This window comes from Salminus brasiliensis, chromosome 1 (genome assembly GCF_030463535.1).
Source record: "Salminus brasiliensis chromosome 1, fSalBra1.hap2, whole genome shotgun sequence".
In the NCBI taxonomy this organism is placed as follows: Eukaryota; Metazoa; Chordata; class Actinopteri; order Characiformes; family Bryconidae; genus Salminus; species Salminus brasiliensis.
Window position 1 is genome coordinate 66,419,680 of NC_132878.1, and position 25,301 is coordinate 66,444,980.

At 38.6% G+C, this 25,301-nt stretch overlaps 1 protein-coding gene across 8 annotated transcripts in view; it reads right to left on the minus strand.

The window, feature by feature from the left end:
* Positions 1–450: 450 nt before the first annotated feature.
* col12a1b (collagen, type XII, alpha 1b) overlaps positions 451–25,301 on the minus strand; it is an 83,229-nt gene continuing 58,378 nt past the window's right edge. For 7 of the 8 annotated variants that reach the window (XM_072686989.1, XM_072686998.1, XM_072686982.1 and 4 more), the window contains 22 exons: positions 23,811–23,934; positions 23,253–23,396; positions 22,640–22,804; positions 22,286–22,324; positions 21,850–21,988; positions 20,468–20,610; positions 19,869–19,978; positions 13,847–14,005; positions 13,515–13,592; positions 12,044–12,130; positions 11,333–11,386; positions 10,748–10,843; positions 10,201–10,254; positions 9,094–9,147; positions 8,935–8,988; positions 8,390–8,461; positions 7,960–7,995; positions 7,804–7,870; positions 7,456–7,638; positions 5,442–5,519; positions 4,794–4,964; positions 451–1,428 (listed from right to left, as the gene is read on the minus strand). In XM_072686989.1, coding sequence (XP_072543090.1) covers positions 1,304–1,428; positions 4,794–4,964; positions 5,442–5,519; positions 7,456–7,638; positions 7,804–7,870; positions 7,960–7,995; positions 8,390–8,461; positions 8,935–8,988; positions 9,094–9,147; positions 10,201–10,254; positions 10,748–10,843; positions 11,333–11,386; positions 12,044–12,130; positions 13,515–13,592; positions 13,847–14,005; positions 19,869–19,978; positions 20,468–20,610; positions 21,850–21,988; positions 22,286–22,324; positions 22,640–22,804; positions 23,253–23,396; positions 23,811–23,934 — 2,232 coding nt within the window. In that variant the 3' untranslated portion in view covers positions 451–1,303. Of the gene's footprint in view, positions 1,429–1,458; positions 4,077–4,793; positions 4,965–5,441; positions 5,520–7,455; positions 7,639–7,803; positions 7,871–7,959; positions 7,996–8,389; positions 8,462–8,934; positions 8,989–9,093; positions 9,148–10,200; positions 10,255–10,747; positions 10,844–11,332; positions 11,387–12,043; positions 12,131–13,514; positions 13,593–13,846; positions 14,006–19,868; positions 19,979–20,467; positions 20,611–21,849; positions 21,989–22,285; positions 22,325–22,639; positions 22,805–23,252; positions 23,397–23,810; positions 23,935–25,301 lie in introns of those variants that run through there. The other variant, XM_072686963.1, reaches the window with a different exon arrangement.

The window sequence follows — 25,301 nt, forward strand, 5'->3', positions numbered from 1 at the left end:
AAATCACATTTTCAGATAAATGTATACTGAAATACAGAAAGTGACCATTTTCATTAGATACTATGAACATGAATGGAATGTCTTTATGTTCAATATCAGCCAAATAAAAAAGGAGCAACTCAGTTTTACTAGAATTTGTCTGTAAAGAGATTTTAAACTGAAGTTATTGCTGTTATCGGTTATCTAAATGAGCTACAACATGATATTAAATAATATAGAGCAATATTTACCACCTTATTTATGAACTTCAGTGGCTTCTGTAAGAATACATGGTCATCTTAGTTTTAATGTCCATCTAAAAGCTAAAAGTACACTACTTCTGATTATCTAGCTCACTCATGTATGTATAGCAAGCAGGCTGAAGAGTCTCCATGGGCAAACTTTATTAGTACTTGAACATCAGTGACACTTTCTAATGTAAATTTTCATTAAAAACGAAACTGACACCAATTTATATTTTCAGTAGTTTTATTGAAAAATGCCTCCTCTGTTTCAGAAATAAATAAGAAAATAAGGCTGTGGAATTCACAATTTGCAGTTAAAAACATGAAGCAGCAATACTATATCCATAGTCTTGCACACAAATGCCAACTGCGATTGATACTGATAAAACAACAACGACAACAACTATATTCTGATTTTAAAAGAAAAAAAAAACTGAAAACAGACAAACGTACTAAATATACACCACAGACATGCAATTCCACTTGGTAAAATCAGCTGTGAGTTGATACTAGGAAACTGATAAATGTTTGGTTTAAGATAAAGTAATGGAGGCCATGTGTTACCATACTGCAGATGATGACAAAAACGAACATTTCTCAGGAGATGAAAGCTCATTAAATGAATGACTGATGTATATGAGGATGTGTATAAGACACCATGATTCGGCATGATCCATGATGAATAAAGCGTGGGTGAATGTAAATTTGTAAAGCATGGGTGAGTGTGAAGGCCTTCCTGTGGCAAGCGTGTAACTACCAGCAACACTGCTGGGATTTAGCATAAGTGACACATTAATAACTCTAATGTGGTAAGTATTTAATGAAGCGGATATTTTACAAGCACACAAGGGGAGTAGATAAAGAGCAAGTTGGCCAAAACTCTGGATTTTGTCACTCGCAATCTACCCTGCTAAATCCACACACACACTATGGTGTTTAAAATAAAAAAACTAAACAAAAAAAAAAAATAGAAACAGAAATGATAAAAGTGTACTTCCGGCATATCAAGTGTTCATAGATCTTCATAGTGCCATTTGTGAAAGCAACTTTACATTTATGCAAATAATTTGATTTGTTGATTAGGATTTTATCCATTTCGACTGTCTTCTGGATAGCGATCTCTTGCGGCGTTCGTTGGGTGAAAGCTCATAGTCTTCCTCAGGTATTGGGACTACATGCAGTTGGGGCTCACGTGGAAACGGCTCTGCTTGGAAATATGGTTGTGGCCAGTTGAGCATAGGAGTAACATTACACTCAAAGTCAACAAATCAAAAAGAGCAAAACGAGCATTGTGTTACGTCTGTCAGTGCTGTAATGCCACAACCACTACACTAAAACCACAGCAGAGACATGTGGGGAGGAAAAGATGTTTGTGAGTTAGAAGAGACTGGTAGAGAGGAGAAGTTAACAGCTCAGCATGTTCTTTTCTTTTTTCCCCTCATCTCTGATTTAACACTACACTGAGAAACTGGTCAATGCAATTCAACTGAAATTATATATAAAAAAGTAAAACTGTAGTAGCTGGATTAGTTTTCCCAGAGGAAGATGTGTAATGTAAGATCTTAGCCCAGAACTTCATGCCACAGTAATGCTAATGTGCCACACAGCAGTGTATATTAGCAAGTTTTGAGAACCTCTTTAAGACCACTCATTCCAGTTATTACTGTCAAACTGTAACAACAATCCACACCGCAGATTCATACTGGATTAAAACCACTCTACAATTATTAGTCAGATTGTATACTCTACACACACTGCAGATTCATACTGGATTAAACCACTCTACAATTATTACTGTCAGACTGTATACTCTACACACGCTGCAGATTCATACTGGATTAAACCACTCTACAATTATTACTGTCAGACTGTATACTCTACACATACTGCAGATTCATACTGGATTAAATCACTCTACTATTTTTACTGTCAGACTGTATACTCTACACACACTGCAGATTCATACCGGATTAAATCCACTCTACAATTATTACTGTCAGACTGTATACTCTACACACTCTGCAGATTCATACTGGATTAAACCACTCTACAATTATTACTGTCAGACTGTATACTCTACACACACTGCAGATTCATACTGGATTAAACCACTCTACAATTATTACTGTCAGACTGTATACTCTACACACTCTGCAGATTCATACTGGATTAAACCACTCCATAATTATTACTGTCAGACTGTATACTCTACACACACTGCAGATTCATACTGGATTAAAACCACTCTACAATTATTACTGTCAGACTGTATACTCTACACACACTGCAGATTCATACTGGATTAAAACCACTCCATAATTATTACTGTCAGACTGTATACTCTACACACGCTGCAGATTCATACTGGATTAAATCACTCTACAATTATTACTGTCAGACTGTATACTCTACACACGCTGCAGATTCATACTGGATTAAAACCACTCCATAATTATTACTGTCAGACTGTATACTCTACACACGCTGCAGATTCATACTGGATTAAACCACTCTACAATTATTACTGTCAGACTGTATACTCTACTCACACTGCAGATTCATACTGGATTAAATCACTCTACAATTATTACTGTCAGACTGTATACTCTACACACGCTGCAGATTCATACTGGATTAAAACCACTCCATAATTATTACTGTCAGACTGTATACTCTACACACGCTGCAGATTCATACTGGATTAAATCACTCTACAATTATTACTGTCAGACTGTATACTCTACACACATTGCAGATTCATACTGGATTAAAACCACTCCATAATTATTACTGTCAGACTGTATACTCTACACACTCTGCAGATTCATACTGGATTAAACCACTCTACAATTATTACTGTCAGACTGTATACTCTACACACACTGCAGATTCATACTGGATTAAACCACTCTACAATTATTACTGTCAGACTGTATACTCTACACACTCTGCAGATTCATACTGGATTAAAACCACTCCATAATTATTACTGTCAGACTGTATACTCTACACACACTGCAGATTCATACCGGATTTAAATCAGTGGTCTTCTTATAGCACTTCTAGTACCTCCCCTGGTAAAACTAATCCAGCTTGAACAGGGGTTGTCCTCATATAACACAGATGAACTACAACTGGTTGTAAGAATGAAATTTCAGCTAGAAATGAGAATAGGATCATTTCAAAAAATACATCTGTGTGTACACAGAGGGATTTTTTTTCAAACCTCCAGGGTCACTTATACAAAAAGGCATATGCTTCAAATCACCCCTGAGCAAGTCTGAGGGTACAATTAAGGCACACAGTATAAAACAAAGAGGCATTCAGCAAACAGCAGAATACAATGCACAAGCTCACTATTGGTGTTAAAATCTAATTTTAGTGGATTTGGGTCCATGTACAAGGCACAATTAGTTTATTTACAGATGAAAAACTTTAAAGTAAAGTTTAAAGGTTAAATAACTGTCGTTTTGGCTACAAATCCTCTTGGTTAGTAAGTGGTGTTGTTGCTGCGGCTGTTGTTGTTTTGCATCATGCTGCTCCACCTGCCTGTCTGCTATTTGACTTCAAGATGCAGACAGGCCACTACTTTGCTGCCATCACCCGTTGCTTTGGAGGTTTAAATTGCTGTGAATTGTTGTTAGTATCAGTCCGTTATTTGTTTTTTGTTTTTCTTTGTTGCACTTGTTTGTTTCTCTCTTTTTTCTATTGTTTTCAATAGTGTTCGTTAGTTGCTTCCTTGGTGGTTATCCTCAGAACTCATCAACATGTACGAGCACAAAGCTCAGAATCAGGCCTTTCTCACGATTTCAGCGTGAAAAGCAGCACAGGCGCTTTAGAATGCTTATGAACCTGAAACAGGTCAGAGAGGGTGTTAGATCAGGAAAATACATCATCAGATTTTGTATGCTGCAAAAAAGAAACATTTGGCAAGTAAAAGCATCGTACATTTGGTCAATATAGCTAATATTTCTCATCCTGAGATGAGATGACATAAATATGATGACATTAAATACTCTATTGATTAACAAGATATTTAAAATCATTAAATTAATCTATCAACTGGAATAATCTTACTGCACTAGCAGATATTCGGGAAATAATGAAGACAGCTGTTGTTTTGTGTTTATGTGTTTTTCGAGAAAGTAAATACTGTCAGTTGTAGCATGTTAATTTCATGTAATCTGAGCATTCATCAGGACATTGCAGATTGAATCCCCAGTGATGTCACACTAATCCATGGCTGGGAGTCCTCAGAGAAAGGACAAGCTAACCATAGCGTGTTAGGGGTATCTTAACAAGTAGGTGGTAAATGCAAATAACTAGACAGGGGAGACAATTGAATAATCAATAACACCAAAACAACTGCTTACTTTTAGGATGCTTTTGCTTGCCAATACAGTTTTTTGCAGTGTATTCCTGATGCCTGTTTGCTATGTTAAAAAACAACCACTACTGTAACTATCAGGTAGATAGCTGTCCATGCACTATGCTAATACGTGCCATCAATGTTATTAGCAGTGTTTTTTGTGTCATGCAACAAGCGCATCTATGAGAAAGAGTACATACCTCTGTATCCCTGTCCATTGTAGGGAATACCTACGCACTGAGAGGAGTCACAGTAGCCAGGAGGGCCAGGTGGGCCCCTGGCGCCTGGGACACCGTTACGGCCAGGAGGGCCGCGAGGACCTGAAGCTCCGCTAGGGCCTGTGGGGCCCGTTCTAGACTCACCTGGTGGGCCTAAAAGATATGGAGGTAAGCACAACTTAGAAATCTCAACTGACATAGCTGTTTAATCTACTGAAGGATTTGGCAAGGTTTGAGAGCTGCTTAACAAGTCAGCGAAAGCGCAATGAGTGAGAGAAAAGGGTTTAAAGCTGGAAGGGGAAAAGAGTTATGCTATTTTTTTCAGTCACTATTATGTAACTGTGAGCGTACTCAGGGTCATACCTTTGGGATGTAAAATAAATCTGTCTGGGCTAAAAGACAACGAGAACCACAGGGTTTTAAAGACCCAGAAAAAAACCAAGCTCCTGCTAGTGACCCAGAGCTTTCAATTTCTGTCAGTTTACATTATAAAAGGAAAAAAGAAAAAAAAAGTCTTGTGAGAACTATGCTGACAGCTATTTGAAGTTATGTGAACAAATCAGGCACGTGTCTAGTGTATGTGTGTGTGAGTGTGTGTGTGCATACATGTGTAAGAAAGAAAAATCATACCAGGTGGTCCAGGCATGCCTCTCTGTCCTCTCTCTCCAACCCCAGGACTTCCTCTCTCACCCTTCTCTCCAGCTGGGCCTGAGTACGCATACACAATTACCAGCATGAGAACAAAGATAAACCTCAAAAAACACACAACAAAAGACGCCCAAAAACCCAACCACATGTGTATGCTTAAAATGCATTGATGCATTAATGAGAAACCTGTGGAAAGCTTGCAGTGAGATATCTAGAAAAGGATTCAATAAAGAGCATCTGACAGAGTCTCAGCTGTCTCAGGCAAAAGCATGGACCCTTTCATAATGCTACCACCATCTCAACTGGAATAAAAAAACAGCAGCATTTTACATTTATATGTTTTATTCCTGTGTAAGCTGTGCATCACAATACATCTAATCTAAACTAATTAAACATGGAGTCACTGGGAAGTATTGCCTTACATCTTACAGACATGGACAGAAGCTTTATAAACTCCATGAAAAAATGTCAGCACTCCTTGTCTGTGATGGTGCTAGTGGTAAAAGGGGTGATACTTATTACTACATATGGAAGTTACCAAACTAAATAGTAAACAATAGGCTAATGCAACTATAAACAGCAAGGGGAGTGCTACACACAGCAAAATCATCACTACTGACTAAATGTTACAGCAAATCACAAAATACACTGTGGATGTACATTCAACATCCAAGCTTTTTCTGTTTGGGAAGGACATTTTTTTCACCTTGCATGATTATATCAGTCCACTTTGTCCTTTCCAGCAAGCAAACAGTATTAATAATATTGCTGTGGTTCCCAAAATGGCCACCCTACAATGCATGATATTCCTTGAAACTCTCAAACTGCATCCACCAATAACTTTTGCATTTACCTTTAGTTAATGTATTCGTCCAAAATAACCAATCAACCAACTACAAGGGCAAATTGAACATATTGTAAATCTGAGGTTACTCAGAAAAAATCAGATGATAACCAGGTACAGTGTTTATGTCACCCTGGGGGGTTTTCTGTAAAACATCTGGTTCTCTGGCAAATATATATATCAGAATCAGAATCAGAATCTCTTTATTTCACCAAGTATGTTACACATACAAGGAATTTGTCTTGGTGAGAGCAACACGTATGACAAGTAACAAAAAACACAGAACACAGTCTTAAACAGTCTTAAACACAGTCTTAAACACAGAACACAGTCTTAAACAGTCTTAATATATATTTAGTCATGCAATGTGTACATTTTGATCACATTAGGACAAATATTTATTTACCATACAATAAAAGTAATTATTTTCATCATGTGTTTGGCTGAGTAAATCACAGCCTCCACACAGTGGAGTTAGTGTTAACACACTGTAACAGCTAAGCCTCTGCCAATGAACTATGAGAGAAGTGTATGTGCCTTACAAAGAGTCTATATATGTGACAAATAAGAAAATAAAAATATGTTTAAAAAAATATTCAAATATTGCAACTTTATGGTGCTAATATTTGTTGTTCTATGTTAAAACATATATCTGACATATTGGCTGCTTTGTGGGCTGTAATGTTTATACACACTTGAAACAGCTATATCTTGAGAATATATTATTTTCTAATAATAAAATAATAATACCAAAACAATGGGCATTTTCCCAATCCCCACCCCAACAAACACAGTATAAATCTACATAATCCAAAGTTCAAGTACTTTTGATGGGTTATGTAGACTTATACTGTGTTTGTCGGGATGGGGATTGGGAAAATAAACACTTTATTACAAAATAAACACTTTATGTAGTCAACTAAGTAAGATATACTTCTAAACATATTTCTAATATGAAAAAAGGACAATTAAACATTTTGTTCTGTTATTTCCTAACCTTCATAATGGAAGCACATAACCTCTTTTATTTTATTCCAAAGTCTTACATGCAATGATTACTTCTAAGTTTGTTTGTGCAAAGAGGCTATATAGTATAGACTGGTGTACTGGTGCTATCTAACATATACAGAATGGAAAGGAAAGAAAACACACCTCTTTCCCCCTGTCGGCCAGGTAATCCTGGGCTTCCCGGAAAGCCATTTCGGCCTATCCTTCCAGGCTCTCCACGTGAGCCTTGAGGACCAGGTGGCCCTGGTGGTCCTGAGGGTCCGGGACTGTTACTACGCATGTCGCTGGGGATCTGGTTCAGCATGTCACTAAACCGACCCATCTGACCTAAGAAATGTACAAAAAGTCAAATTTAAACATTTGGTACAGTACAATGGAGAGACTGAGATAGTGATTGTGAATTTATAAATATTGCACCCACAAAGTTGAAAGTTGATCTGTTTGACTTTGTGGTAGAGTGAGGAAAAAGCCATCATTGTAAATAAAGCTTACTATTGACTAGCTGTTCACAGACTTGTCTGGCAATGGAACGCATCATGCCCTGGGAGGCAAGGTCACCCTGAACACAAGAAATCAATTTAGCTGTTCTTCAAAATCCTCAAAAGCAATTAAAATAAAATTATAGCATATATTAAAGTCATCACTCACTCTTTCGCCCTTGTCTCCCTTCAGCCCAGAGGGTCCCTGTGTAAATTAAAAACATTTTCATTTTACATACATAGTACCACATTTCCCTTAAGCATACTGTCTCTCATATTTATGCCTCCAACCAGACCATTCATTTAATTGGGAATCATCAATTTACTTATGAAGTGCAGTTAAGGCTTAAAGAGCTATTGTTTAAAACTCTGTGGCTGCTGTCTGTCTTTGGGGTGAACAAGGCCAAAAGATTTTTGTTGTAATTCTGACAGCATAATGTTACGCTGGAATGTGACTGGTTTCATCATTGCATGCCACAGTGCTAAGCAATGTTTTGCAAGCAAAACATAATATCCAGTTCAGTAAGGATCTGTGTCAACATACATAGTGCTCTAATTTGTTATTAACTTAAAAGATGTTCTTTTCAACACACACTTACAGGAATGCCATTATCACCAGACTTTCCAGGTTGTCCTGAAGGTCCCTGCATTCCAGGAGGTCCAGGGGGTCCCTAAACCAAACCAGTTACACCAAAATAATAAATGATCCAAAATGTACACATTACGGAAATGCAAATGAGTTCAGTCAAGTTGTAAGTGTGGGCAATATGATGTTATTGTTGTCATAAATAACGATGATACATATTTCTACATCACTGGGTACCATGAATACACTGGGTCACATAAAGACATGTGACGTCCCTGCATGTGAGAGCCTGCAATTAACAACCAGTGTATACTTACTATATAACCTGCACATTACCAAGTAGGTTACTAAATGTCAGCTCATTGTATCATTATCTTACTTTTACAGACCCTACTATTTATTTTGTTACAATTATTATACCAAATTGTAGCACTACTCTTTCATTACTAACTTACAAACCATGAAAATACCACATTATTTACTATATGGTGTCACCAATACTCCTTGTATATGCTGTAAACTTGGCAAATAAAACTGATTTTGAATGTATGAACATACCATTTGTCCTTGTGGTCCTCTGGGTCCAGCCGGTCCTTCTTTCCCAGGGGGTCCCTGCATTAAACACACACAGATTTCTTTAACAAATTTCTTTACTTAAGTTTGATCTGCTGATGCACTGTAACATACTACATACAATTAGCAACTAAGATGACTTACCCTCACACCAGTAGGTCCCATAGGGCCGAGAGCACCAGCCGGGCCAGGAGGACCCTGGGAAAGAAAGGGAAATAAACACTTAGAGACAGACATTGCACCTTCCTAGCCCCAGACAGCATTACCACACTGATCTTTGACCAAGTAACTCAAACTGGTTTGTTACACCAAAATTTCCTTCCGTGTTTAAAACAGTAAATCTTAATTTCTTGCTTTTAAAAGACCTCGGCAGCTCCCCCCCCCCCCCCCCCCCCAACCCCTATTTTTTTTACTCTCCCATCATCAATCCCCTCCCGCCTTTGATGCCTTGGCATAAGATTTACAGGCAGCATAATATATTCCAGATCCATTTTACTAGCCTTTATAAACCTGGCCTGCAAACTCTGCAAGTCATTAAATGCATGTTGCTATAGTATTTGCTCCAGAACACTCACCTGCAATGCAATGCCCAATGCTGGTCATTAAGACTGTGATTGTAAACCGACTCCCGTATCTCAATCTGTTTCTTCTCCAGCTACATAATTTACACAGTTGTGCAAATGAAACAAAATCTTTCTAAGAGTGTTAGAAATGCTTTGTTCCACTCTTTCTTTATTTCAGTCTGCTCAGTGTCTCTTCAACTCTTCTTTCTTTGCAGCAATAAGCTGACATTTACCTTTTCATCTAGTGAAGAACCAAACAGTGGCACAGTGCCATGCTTTGTAATTCACTGTGGAATTTACACACATTTATCTACTTGTATTTGGCACATAGCCTCACTAAATATCCACTTATCTGCATGGTGGCAAGCAGCAATCAATGTCATTAATGCGTTCCCTAGGCCCACACGTCCTAAATAAAAACAACCCAACAAAACTGCAGAAAGGCACAAAGCCAGACGCATTAAAACAATTAATATTGTGTTCAGCTAATCTGCCTTTCAACTCAGATGAAATCTAAGCCTATTGTTCACTTCACTGCCTCCCTTCGAGTCTCCCCTGCACAGATACAATCTGAGCTTTGCCATATGGAGACAGTCCAAAGTAGTAGTATGGGGCTACACAATAAGAATGATCCCCTCATTCTTCTTTCCAAGCCGCAAAAATCTTTCTGAGCCAAAAGAGCACTTACTTTCTGCCCAGGTAGTCCAGCATCACCAGGATCACCTTTCGGTCCTGGACGGCCCTGTGGAAAAAAAAAAGCTTGAGGTAAAAACAAACTAATGTTGAGTTTTCATTGTGAGCGAGTGAGGATGTGTACTGTCATTCTGTTGGAAACCATTCAATCAAGTCTACCAGGCAGGATTTGTGAGAGCGGAGTTTTGGGAAAATTCTTTGCTTCATGCTGCTTGACCAAAAAAGGACTGAAGAACGAACGGAAGCAGCTGAAAAGAGGGAGAGAAGCTGTGTGCAGTTGAGTTTAGGATTAGCTGCTTTAAGAAGTTCTCTGATATTGAGCGCAAATATCCGCAGACATGGAAGAATGCAGGATGCTGAACCTGCTGACATAATTACTGTGCAACAACGACTCCTGGGAAAATAAATGGTCAGAGTAATCCCTGTTCGGTGCACAGAGGCACTCAGAGATTTATGACTGGCTACTGAGAATTGGCGGTGCGCAGAGACGGCGGATAAGGAAGGAGATATTAAGTAAAGAAAGAGTGAGGAGGGGGACTTACAGCCTCTCCTGGAATAGAGAGTCCACTGGGGCCCTGAGGTCCGGGTAGACCCATTGGTCCTGGTGGTCCCAAATCACCACGAGGTCCAATTGGACCCTTCAGAAGAACACATTTTTAGCCGTTTATATTACATTAGGCTAGATTACCTTTGTTTGTCATAGATGCATGTACCAACAGCTTACAATAAATCAATGAGTAAAGAACATTAAAATACATTAAGACCATACAGAAATCAGTAATGCAATTTAATGATCACACTGTGGGGTACAAAGACAGAAAAGATGTAAAACCATACTAATAGCTTTTAAATGCCTGCATGACAAAAAAAGAAAAATGCCTGAGTGTGTACTAGACAGACGCAGCCTAAACTGAGCTGAAATGTGAGAGGAATCTTTAATTATACTCTCTACCTTCCACATTATTAGAAAATCATTCTAGCACAATATAATAAAAAGCATGTTACATTACCACTGGTGGTGATCACCACACCTCTCTAAACAGTGAGGTAAAGTTGTGTGTGAAGTCATTAACTAGTCAGGCTAAAAAAAAGAACATAAAGAGAAGTCAAGGGTACATAGTACTTACAGCTGAGCCCTGCTCTCCTCTTTCACCTCGAGGTCCCTTGCTACCAGGTGCGCCCTGAAAACATAAAGTGTTTGGACAAATCAGAAAGTAAGTTCCAGCAATCTACTCAAGCATCTAACAAACATCTGTCCATACACTACACTTGAACCGCCTGTGACTGTACTTGAGTGATTGTTGACTTGTAAACAGTAAGAAAAACACTTTTTCAGTTGTTTATGGTAGGCATGGTATGCAATGAAAGGACAGTTTTAAATAGTTCAGAATTTGGTACTCACTCTGCAGTGTCTCTACCCTTCAACATGACTTGCCTAGACGTTAACCCCCTAAACTGTATGTGTAAGGATGGGTGCACAATCATACTTTTGACAGCCTTAATTCTTCATTGCATGGATTCCACAAGATGTTGTAAACATTCATTTGAAGTTCTGACCCGTGACATGACATGACACCTTTTCCTGCTGATTTTGATCTGCAGCACTTTCTTGCTATGAATCTACCATTTTAACACATCCCAAAAGTGTTCTATTGGATTTAGATCTGGTGACTAGAAACTGGCAGATGACATAAGCCCACAATAGTGACGGAAGACAGTGACGGAAAAGTGTTTTGGATAAGGTGTGCTAAAACAGGGCTTGCTAAAACCTGGCCTTCACAGTGTAAAAATGTCTCATTCAACAGGGCATATTGAGTAATTTATTCAAGGCCTCTTACCACAGGTCCCTGCGGTCCAGGAATTCCAGTGCTGTCTGAGGTGCATGTGCAGGCATTGGGAAGAGGTGGACATTTGGCCTCATCCCTCTGGAAGATGAATAGGTAATGCAAGACTTCATAAGAGAGAGTCCCTCTAAGGCCTTGAGGGAAAATCTTATTCACATAGTCTCAAGTCGACTTACTGACACAGTTGACATACTGGAAATTAGAACATGGCCCTTGAAGTAACATAAAGTAAATACACATCCAATTTTTAGGATTTAGATCTAAACTGTGTAGCTGATGAAAATTGATGTAGTCAACCCTGGTGTAGTGTAGTGGAAACACTGTTGCCCTTGAGGAAGCTATCAAAGTGGGCTCTGAGCTCAGAAGTCCAGAAGTGTAGCTACAATAGGTGTATATATATATATAACACTGGCATTGTACTATCCAAATAGCATTATTCACTGCCACAGAAACAACTGCTACTACTTAAATAAATCAGTTCCACAAATGTAAAGAATTTTACATATTAATGACAGGACCACTGCCCGCAGTGCAGTCTGGACTGGATTACGTGCAATTCTTGCCTGCAGTGAAGCCTGGACTGGATTAAGTGCAAACTTTTCAATGTGCAGACAAAGTTTTTGTTGACAGCCTTCTGACAGGGTGGCACTGGTGTGTGATTCATGTGGTACTCCTAGAAGCTGCCCTATTTTAAGCTGTCATGAGAGCATTTTAGGCAGTTTCCCCTGTGTGATTAGATACTAGGATGCACTATTGAGCCTCATCACTCTTAAGATGGAAAACAACAAATCAGTGACACACTCTCATTCACTGTAGGCTGATTTGAAGCTGCAGCTGGACTGTTTTAACAAAGGTCTTGTCCTTTAGCTGTCAGGAATCCCTAATCACAACCAAAAGCACAAAAACATTATGTCTTTAAAGGCTTCACTTTTGCTCTAAGATTTGAAAAAGCTGTCAGTTCAAAGCTTCACAGTTCTGGTAGATATTATATCAAAAATATGTATCGCAAAGTACACAACAAATATTCCAGCAAATCTATACATATTTTTATGAGTTAAAGTCTTTCAAGAATCTGTGTTAATTGCCCTGCTAAAAAAAGGATGACAAAGGGTTGACTAGGTCCAAATGCAGAACGGCAGATGTTCATATAACTGTTCCGTTCTTTTACACTTCTTCTGTACTGATTATGTCAACATGTCATTTAGCAAAGATACCGCAGTGTTGTGCACATGTTTGTCATGCTATTTTGATGGGTTTCAGTTGACAAAGCAAGGGTTAAAAACCTATGGCTTACTGGATGCTAACACAATCACACTCATGTCATACAGTACAGACAGCAGTGCAGCTTGAGAAAGACCACCCAGAGACAACTAATGTGAACATTGCTTTGCACTGATATGCAGATAAGTATTTAGATAGAGGTAAGCTGTTGTTTTGGACAGTCAGTTTTTCAGGTGCCTCTTACCATTGAAGGAAGGTCGCAACATCTGTCCCGACTTGTCCAGCCTAGGCTACAGATAATATCAAACATCTGGATCTGGAACTGCACACCACAACATGAAAAAGGTTGCTGAATGTGTTTTTGATGGAAAGTTTTTGCAAAAAATAGACATCAACAATAAATGGAAACATCAAATAAACATAACTGACACATGTATTATGGCAAAAACTAAATCAGGGAGTTTAAATTTTAGGTCTAACAGAACCTTACACTGCCATGAATCAGTGAATATAAATGTAAATGGTCAAATGACTGATTAGTTTTACCAAAGAGTTGTGCTGCAACATTGCACTTACTGTTGCTGATTCCCCTTTTGAACCAATGGATTTGGACATTTTTCCTAGTACTTGATAACCATCTGCGGATGTATTGCCAGCTTCCTTAATTTCCTTTTCAGCCACTTCCTTGCAGTCTATGTTCAGTTTGACACTCTTGGAGGAGACGAGGATGTGAAGCTAGATAAAAACAGGATTGTGAAATGTTAAAATATTTCACATGTTAGAAAACAGTCTCAGTGTCTGTCCCATACTCAGCTAATCTAGGGTTAGCAATTTCTCCATGGTGTCTTGCTAAACTCACAAGTCTTCTAATCGTCTGACCCTTAACTCAAGGTTTGAGGTTGACGCATACACAGGACAGCACATTAAAGCAAAGATCTATTGAGAAACTGAATGCAGGTTGACACTGAATGAGAAAACTTTTACATTAAAAAACAAATGAAAGATTAGTAATTCCATCTCTAGTTCTTATCTGTATTAAAACATGATAGACTGGAGTTAAAGTTTTTTGTTTGGATAAAGTTTCCTCATTAGGAATGGTACCACACAAGTAATTCTTCACAAGACCTGGGTTAAAGAGGACCTCCTAAAACACCTCAAACTTTACTTAATAGTTGTTCTTCTACCAAAAGCTTGATGTTTGTAAATGACCTAGCACTAACCTATTCATTGATACACATGTTCTAGACCACAGCACAGGCATAGTCTAAAAGCAGACTGCACACCACAGTACAAGAACAATATCACCTGTAAAATTGCATCAAGAAAAATCAACTGTACCACAGAGCCTGGTTCCTGATAGTTTTAACATCACCAGTTTTTGCATGTTATCTGCAACTTCTCTACTGTTTCTTTTTCATTATTTGTTTGGGTTAAATTAATAGTTGACGGTCACACAACTGGTCAAATTGATAAAATATGGAAACTATTTTAGCAAGTCTATATGAGATTAGATTGGGATTTGAGCAATAAAGGCTGGGCAAAAGTGTACAAATTACCTGTTTGCTATTTAAATGACCTGTTAGCTACATTAGCCCTGTAGCTCCAGTCCAAACCTAAAGAAAACTTCATGCATCAAACATGCTAATCACCTAGATTTGCAATAAGGTAAGATTTTGACTATTCACCCAACAATTTCTTTAAAGATGGTTCTAGGACAGTCAACATTGTTTAGGATGATGATGATGATGATTATGGAGAACATGTTCTCCATCTGCACACCATTCGCTTCTTTTAAAGCTCAACAGCAACACTGTGATCCTGTTCACTCTCTGGCACCTGCAACTGCCTCTCACAGAAACAGTGCGATTTTAAGCACTTGGCATGAATGGAGGCTTCTGGTCAACATCCCTGGAAGTGAATGGCTGACCACTGTTTGGATGAACTGGGACCGTGATGGCCACAGAGTTCAGTCAAGAGCAAGAACGGAGATGTATCGTTTGGGTGCAAATGAGGTAAAGAGACTGAGAGCACTGAGTGGATGGTGAGAGAGAAATTGGACCCAACGGGACGAACCCACTGTCTCTTGTTGAGAGTCAGTGAGTCTGTGAGAAACCTTACTCAGCAGAAGCTCAGACCAAGCTCTGCTTCATTTCCACCTCAAGCCGACATGACAAATGGAGCATGACATCATCCAGGATGCACTGCCAAATGTGTTCTCAAGCATTTTGTCATTTGGATTGCATTCAATCCTATGCTGCAGACTGGAGAAGAATTCTTTTATCTTTCTGACAGTATCTTCAGAGGCTATTTACTTAAACAAAATTGTAATGCCATTTCATGCCTGCAAAAATTCATGGAATATCTGTGATGGTTCAGCATGCTTCCCATGAATTACAAAAATACTGTGACAACAAATGGCAGCCAAAGACTAGTATTACAATAACAATTTGTAAACACTATATTATGCAGTCCTACAGTGAACATAGACTAGACTGTAGTTTAAGGCAGAAAGAAGTTCAGGTGAGATAATGGACACCACAATCAGAGAGCTATAAAAATCTGACAAAGTGGTGTGAGGTAGTCATCAATGCCAAATCCCTACAGAATACTGAAAGCTGATTATAGTTGTCTGTTTTTGTTTTACATTTTGTCTGTTTTTTTTTTTTGGCCCATTCCAAAAACATGCAAGTAATTATTTAAGGCTAGCAGTGTATGAACAATATGACAAATAGTGCCATCCCTTAACTTTGTTCTGGGCATTCTCATTGCCTGGGCATGTGCTGTATTGGAATTTATAGGCGTTAGTCTGTCTGTTTTAGTACTTAACCACCCTCACCATTTACTAACACTAGTCTCTAGATCCTGCTCTCGAATCACAAAAATAGAAGCTCTCTGCGGCTATGGCCGATATGTCATAAGTAATATAGTACCTCACTAATTAGGAACATCACATACTAGGGTAATTAGAAACATAAAGGACACATTGTGCCATCAACTCTTTCCCACATGAATACTATTGAGACATTAATTGCTTTCCCATATCATGCCGTCAAGAAAGCTGACTAGGTTCTCTGACTTTTGCCAAATTTCTTTCATATCAATCAACTTTATGAAGCATCCCAAACAGCATAGACATTGCTATTGCCTCAGCATCTTAGTCCTGCCCTACACTTTTTGCATTGGTTTGTCACCTAAACTACTTATCATTAATGACTTTCCATAATCATTTCATCAGCCTGTTTCTATTTTTTTTTTTATTAATGCGTGCAGTCAACTTTAACAGTGAAAATGTGGGCACACTGATACTCAATAAAATTCTGACCAAAAATGGATCAGTTATAACCAACTAAGTTTCTTAAACTAAGTTTACAAGCCTTCCAGGGAATTTGGAGGATTTTATTTCTGTTGGATGTCTGCAAAACATCATGCTAACAATCAACATGTCCGAAAGAGCTGCGGAGTACACTCCTCTAGCTTCTCCAGGAAACAAACAAATAAGTCAAAGCTCGGTTTTAAGAACTGCTCAAAAAATTCAAGATGCATAAAACTTACTACACAACACTTTCCTACTGTGAGCCAGAGGCAATCAATCACAATAGGGAGTGAATGCATAGACCGGAGCTAAGCCATTTAAATCATGTTTGTTTATCCAGCACAAACTGGCAGCATTGTAAATGGTTGACTAATGCAGAGAAACACTTCATAAGTAACAGTGAAAAACTAAAGCATGCTATTCCCCTTACACTTGATCATTTATGTCTCAAAAACATTTCCACTGATATATTATTTTTCTCCAGAGAGAGGAGATCTAAAGCATAACATACAGATTTAACATTCCCACTCACTTCTGATGAAAAAGCATGCACAATTCCATTTAAATTCATGCTCTATTCTGAGCACTCTGGAAACTATAAAATGGCAATTCAACAATTCAAATCAACAATTTCCTACTTATCCCAAATACAGTCAATCAACTAAGACTGCTTCCTAGGCTTTGCATTCTAGCTATAATGTTAATCCAGACCATTATCATTAAGCAAAATCCTACCTATACAGTCACATACTTATCTCAATCTATTTCAAGTCATTTGAAAAAGATGCTTACATGGTAAGAGGTACAATTGGTGATAAAATTTCTTTAAGTGAGATGTTGGCTTTTAAACTATTTTCTAAGGATGGTCTTGGCAACGGGAAACAGTTTACACAAGTGACAGTTTGAGACACAGTCTGGATGCAGTCCAGACAGAGAAACAGACATGAAGGTGGAAGAGTATAGCTGTAGAGAGATAGACGGAAAAAGAGAGAGGCTGCAAAACACTTCTTTTCCTACTTTGCCTGGCTTTTCTCTCGATTTGCGTTGTAATTGTTTAATGGCTAATGCAGCAACATTTTCCAGCATTAACGCCAGAGAACAACTTCATTGTGTTTTAACAGACTCCCCAGACACACTTATAGATTCTTGTGAAAGTGAGAACTTACTGGGTCTCAGTATTATTCCCTGTTCCTTCAACTTTATTCAATGTTATAAACTGCTTTTGAATATTGTGACTGTGGTTATCGCACAGTTTGCGTATGGATGGATACCCAGCAAAGTATTCCCCCCTTCTTACTCAAATTCCTAGTAGCTAGCTCCTCATTAGATGCAACATATGTTGTGAACAGACATTACTTTTAAAATATTCATACATTATATATTTAGGTAACATACAACATTGTAAGTTAGAATTCTTGGGGTTGAATTCCCAGACAGGGATTAAGCCTAGTCCTGGACTACACAGCATGAAGAATGAATATCCCCATTGAAATGACAAGATAGTCCAGGATTAGTCTTAGTCCCTGTCAGGAAAATTGTCTTTTTTGCTATGCCCATATCCATCCATCTAGCAAGTAAATAATAATGACCTACCAGAAATAAAATGAAAACTATTTTCAAGTTAACATTTTTTACAATGTAATGGTGTGTCTTATTTACTGTTCAATACAGGGTTTCACATATCTTGTTACAGCTACAGAATGACATTTTAATCGGCATGTTTGCAACATATTGTTACTTTGTACACTGCAGTTCTTTAGAAAATCCTATAGCATAGTAGTTCTTAACCCTGCTCCTAGAGTACATTTGAGAAATCTTGAGAAAACCTGCCCTTGAAGGTGAGATAAACAGAGTGTGTTAGAGCAAGAAAAAATGTTACTACATACAGAACTAAGGATGTCGCGATAACTGCACTTTCACAATATTGCACTTTTAACAAGCAAACCGCAGGGAATGGCAAACAACCGCCACACCGCGGTGTTTATGTTTTCTCCATTTTGTAAGATGGAGACAACGGCAGGTGCTCTGATCAAAAAACCAAACACAGATTCACCACTACGCAAAATTTATGAGATGAGGCTGCACGCTGGATGTCAGTAATAGAGGAGCCATGTCATTGAGTAGACGAAACCACTCAATGAGATGCTGGTAGTGAAAGACCAAAAAGAACGGTCTTGGACAGACAAAGAACTCTGCCTTTAAACTCTACAGAGTCAGAGCAAATTGAGTACATATACAAGGACTGACGGTAAAACCGCATATCGCAATGTTGAGCTAGCCTAAATCACGCAGGGTTAATTCCCTTTTGAGAACATCAGTAGCCAAGAGTCACTGAAAACATGGACAGTTGCTAAACAGTTGGGCAGGTTCTGGACAGTAGCTGGCCTTTAACGTTTCCAAGAATAGCTACAAGCCAATTTAACAAACCTCTGGAATTCTGTTAAATATCCTTAGTATGTGTTTACAAAATTTTTATACTTGTAACTTTAAATTCTTTAATCCATACAGTAGTTATTTGTGACTAAAACGTCACTTAGGCTTGTAGTTCATGTTGTGCAGTTGTGTCATGGAAGTCATGACAGACAAATCCAAAATGAGCTGTTCCATGTGTAACATCTACCATCAACAACATAACAAATGACAAACTGTTTTTGGCTTGATGTATTGATTGATAATAAAGATGTAAATACAGTGTCAGTGTATATAATTCATGGGCTAAACAATTAAACAATTAAACTAAACAATCAAATTACCTTCTACAAATGTGATTTCTGTGTGCAATACTCTATTTTTTGTTAAAATGTGAAGAGAAGCAGAACAGAACAAAAAAGTGCAATCAAAACAAACTATGGCAAGTTTGTGACATCAGTAGCCAGCATGGCTTAATTAACATTATTAGTGCAATAAATATATGATACCAGGATATACTTGACACTAAATCATATCAATGCACCAGTCCTATTGATGGCATGACCATGGGAAAGGTTATCCCAAATCCCCTTTAGAACAGCATCTGTCTCCTTTAAATAACATATCAGATAACACAGCTTGTACTAAAGTGCCATCCGCCTAAAAAAACAGATCCTGAATTGCCTGTAATAATAACATTAGGAACGTCAGCTATTCCGAAATAGTATGCATTCTCAGGTGACTGAATGCCAATAGGTGCAACTGGAAAATCCTTTTGATTGACGCGCCACACCCCAACCTGCCAAGGCATTACTTTATGCACCAAATTACAGGGCTCCATAGGCCTATAGAATGAAAACACACAGCAGTGTTTACCTTGTGGAAGCTTCCATGGAAGATTTTTTTCACTTGATGGTTGTCAAATGTGGCCTTCTGGATCTCTCCCCGTGTGTCCTTGTTATAAAATGCTACAGTCTGGCTGGAGGCTGGAGAGAGAGAGAGAGAGAGAGAGAGAGAGAGAGAGAGAGAGTCAGTCAGATAGGCCTCCAACTCCTTATTAGACTCAGTGTCACGCAAAGCTTCTCAAACTAAAACCAGCACAATAGCACTTATCAGTCGAAACAATCCTGAAACACTAACTACAGTCAGAAACATCAGGGGCTTAGATTGAGAAGGCAAGAAAGCTCAAGGCTGCTTGCTGAGAGGAGCTACAGACTTAAAGCCTGACTTTAGTTTGTACTGAGTTGTATTAAGTTATTGTAGTTCATGTATTTATTGTAAATTACTGTCTTGTTTCATGTACATAAAAAACAGATATTACAACTTACATATGTAAGTACACAATTACATTACCAATTGCATTTAAATAAAAGAGAAAAAGCCTAGATGGACATCTTAGACCCCTATGGGTTAATGTCTCCAAATGTTTCAGCTTCTCAGGACTACTCAGTTTATGGAATTATGGTCAGACTTACGGTCAATGGTGACGCCAACCTCAGGTTTGTGGTTCTTGTCTGAGACTTGCCAGATATCAAAGGCCTGTTTTGGCGAGTCAGGAAGAAGTCGGAACATCAGGATGATTGTGTAAGCTGCAGGCAGACCATCAGGATGGATGTCTCTGTAAAACCCAGAACTTACTTAGTTTGTTACTGTTCCTTAATACATACCTTAATAAATAACTGCTGATATCTGAAGTCCTAAGCTGCTAGAAGCCAGTTTTCGCATTAGGATAATAGCACTCGCTTCACAAGTTCCCAGTGGGGGTTTGAAATCAAACCTGGCATGTCAGAGTAACTGAATATAAATGATTCTGGAGTGTGTATGGTAAAAAGATCATAGAACCATGGATAATATAGTTTTTTGGAACATGTGGCTAAACAGGGGCCCAAAACTTCAGCCTTCAGGAAAACAGAGCTCTAAGGCAGGTCATATTCTTTTACAAATGTCATGACCTGGCAGCATAGCCCATGGCAGTCGACTTAACAGCATGTTGTAAATCTGCTGAACCAGTTTGGATGACAGCAGGGTCTAAATGTCTGGTTAAGAAAGGCAGGGCAAGACGCATCATGTTAAGACCAAAGTAACAAAACTTAAAATGCTTATCTCAAAACTGCATGTCTGCAAACTTTCCTCAACAAATTATTTTTACACTTTGAGGGTTGTTCAGATGCAAAACTAATTGCTTGTATGTGAACATTAAACTCATATTTTTTCCATATTTGCCTCAATCTATGTGAAATTCTTTCGAGTGCTATCCAAACTTACTAAAATACCTTTTTTCATAGATAACAGCATGTCATACACGGTCAAACCACATAAGCAAGTATATTTCAATTTACTTAATAGCTCAGTGTGGTTGGAGAGCCTCACTTGGGAAGTATATGTTTTACAGATCAACTGCTTGTTAGCTACATTAGACCTGTAGTTCTAGTCCAAAGCCTGTCCAAGCATGTCTTTACAATGCATTAGAAACTGGGGTATCACAATGCAAAAACTTGTCTTTTAATCACAGAGAGAAAAAGTCATCCCATAGATAGACAGACAGACAGACAGACAGACAAATAGATAGGTAATTTGTATGAACAACAGTTTAAAACACCAACCCACACCAGTCATGCATCACAATCTTCCCACTTTCCAGCTCTAGTTTCATAGTTTCATTTGTAGATTAAGCAACAATATGAAAACACATTGCTGGCTAAGTGCATCATTACACCCCTACTTGACTAATACAAAAAAAAGTACATTCAAAATAAGAGAAAAACTGTGGAAACTAGATTTTTTTGCTAAACTAAAAATACTACTTTAAATGCAGGGGCACATTCAGACACAATTACATCAGGTTGACAAGACTCACACTGAGGGCTGACTGAGAAATGCATCTTTGTGGAGCCTGTAGGCTGTGTAGCTGTTGAAGGAACCTGGCTCCATGGACACTCCCTTGGTAGAAGCATACATCTTTTCAGTCAGATTGAAAGCCTCCAGCATTCTGAAACCTGAGAGGATACATAAAGGTCTCATTTTATTTGGATAACATAAAAATGTTATCTATACATGGTCAAATCCGATTCTCTGCTCATTCTCAACAATTTCAAGGTTAGGGCTATAATTAGGGTTAGGTTTATGTTTTGTGTTAGCATTAACAGGCTTGTGGTCAGAGCTTTTTACTTAGATTTAAGAGTAAGGAATTGTGTACATGTGTACATTACAAAGAAACGGGGTCTGCACATAAAAAAGCAAATTATGGAGACAGATGCCTAGAAAAGACAGAAAGGAGGTGAATCCATCTTTACCTGGCGATGTGAAGCCGTTTACGTAGATCAAAGGACAAGCTGTAAAAAGTACACATAGATCATAATAAATGCAAGAAGTGAAACAATATATAGAACAAATTCTTAATTCTTAATAATTTTATAAAATGCAACTAAGCAACCTCACAAAACCATCACCATACCTTGAATGCTCACTTAAAATATGGGCTCTGCTGAGTCTGATATCACACTAGACATTCGCTATAACTAAATTACTGTTTTCCAGTTTCAACAAAATATCCTTGGAACAGACTGACGAGTGTATTGTTGATAGTTCACTTCTTGATAAACAGTGTTCACTAAAACCAACAGACAGACAGTGTAATCTCCACTCACAAGATGATGCAGTCTCACAGATGAAGGTGACCAGATTCTCTTGTATTGTGGCAAAGGCATCAAAATCATCCACAACAAAGATGTGCCGTTCACTTGGCTTGCTTCCAATGTTCTGCAGCTCAACAAAATCGACATCAGCCACGCCAACCACAAACACACTGTAACCTGAAAAGGGAGAATGGATTTAGTTTAGCTGGTTCTATTATGAGCCTTACTTTTCCCATTAGGTTTTACACTCAGGTCCAATCTTTCTGCCTTTAAGGCTCACAATTAAGTTTGTGTTGCATATTCTGACTAGTGTGACTCAAAGGGCCCAACCGAGCACATTTTAAATCAATAGTGTCACATAAATAATTCATGACCATTGTAAAATATGATATGTAAAACAGACAAGAACGTCTATATATATATATATATATATATATATATATATATATATATATATATATATATATATATATATATATGCACATTTACACAGTTCTGGGAAAATCAGTGTCTGTGTACATTTAGGCAAACATAATTTGCCATTCAACCCTGTAGTATAAACATAGCTTAAATATCTAGATTATAATAAATCTAGTTAAAAAAAGACATTTGAACAAAATGTTACCAGCATGTTGCAGCTTGGCAGCACTTTTCTTCACTTCATCCTGAGAGCGTCCATCAGTAACAGCAACCACAACCTTGGGGACATTCCTCCTCATTCCATTATCCGAAGCAAACACTTTTTCATGTATATGTTTCAAAGCAATGCCTGGAAAGCACATAGTCAGACACAGGTGGTTAGTAGCTAGTAAATAAAATACAACTGCTAACTCTATAAAAGATTTGTTTATATAAATGTCAGTATAATGTCAGTTGCCATATTATATTTATATTATTTGACTAACCTAGGGTTTGTTTGTTTACAGATGCTAGTCAGCAAAGTTAGATATCTGAGCATATACAATGTAAAAAAGTGGCCTTGTCCCTATATTATGATTTACCTCACTATGTGGTGTGTGCCACCAATAAAAAACTAACTTTTTTGTAAGTTGTAAGGTCTGATGTTTCCTCCCTATATGACATGTTCATGTATAGTTACAGCAGTAATCTATGTGAAAATGAAACATGGAATATGGAGTACATGCAGATGAAGTGTCCTAATGGTTGTTGGGAGATAGTACACCTGTCTTTGTGTTTCCTCCCTTGTAGCTGATTAGTTGAGTGGCTGCCAGTGCAGTGCCCTTGTCATTGTAAGTGTTCAGCTTGTACTCTGTCTTGGCATCATCACTGTACTGCACAAAAGACACCTGTTTCCACAAACACAGGGAAAAGATCAGACACCATCAGTCCACACTTCTTAACCCTGACTACTAAAGTATGTGTTTATTTCCTCTTGTACATGTACACTGCTCAAAAAAATAAAGGGAACACTCAAATAACACATCCTAGATCTGAATGAATGAAATATTCTCATTGAACACTTTGTTCTGTACAAAGTTAAATGTGCTGACAACAAAATCACACAAAAATCATCAATGGAAATCAAATTTATTAACCAATGGAGGCCTGGATTTGGAGTCACACACAAAATTAAAGTGGAAAAACACACTACAGACTGATCCAACTTTGATGTAATGTCCTTAAAACAAGTCAAAATGAGGGTCAGTATTGTGTGTGGCCTCCACATGCCTACAACGCCTGGGCATACTCCTGATGAGGTGGCGGATGGTCTCCTGAGGGATCTCCTCCCAGACCTGGACTAAAGCATCCACCAACTCCTGGACAGTCTGTGGTGCAATGTGACATTGGTGGATGGAGCGAGACATGATGTCCCAGATGTGCTCAATCGGATTCTGGGGAACGCACGGGCCAGTGCATAGCTTCAATGCCTTCATCTTGCAGGAACTGCTGACATACTCCAGCCACATGAGGTCTAGCATTGTCCTGCATTAGGAGGAACCCCGGAGCAACCGCAACAGCATATGATCTCACAAGGGGTCTGAGGATCTCATCTCGGTACCTAATGGCAGTCAGGCTACCTGTGGAGAGCACATGGAGGGCTGTGCGGCCCTCCAAAGAAATGCCACCCCACACCATTACTGACCCACTGCCAAACTGGTCATGCTGAAGGATGTTGCAGGCAGCAGATTGCTCTACACGCCGTCTCTTGAGTCGGTCACGTCTGTCACATGTGCTCAGTGTGAACCTGCTTTCATCTGTGAAGAGCACAGGGAGCCAGTAGCGAATTTGCCAATCCTGGCCAATCCTGCCAATCCTGGCGTTCTGCACATTTACATTTACATTTACATTTATGGCATTTAGCAGACGCTCTTATCCAGAGCGACATACAAGGTTATTCATATCACAGAGAAGGGCCAATGTAGTGTTAGGAGTCTTGCCCAAGGACTCTTATTGGTGTAGCGCAGCATAGTCACCCAGACCGGGAATCGAACCCTGGTCTCCCACAGTGTGTTGTAACTCAGTGGCAGGTAGTGGTGTTATCTGTTGCGCCACACCAACCACTCTGCACGGTGTTGGGCTGTGAGCACAACCCCTATCTGTGGACATCGGGCCCTCATACCATTCTCATGGAGTCGGTTTATAACCGTTTGTGCAGACACATGGCCTGCTGGAGGTCATTTTGCAGGGCTCTGGCAGTGCTCCTCCTATTCAT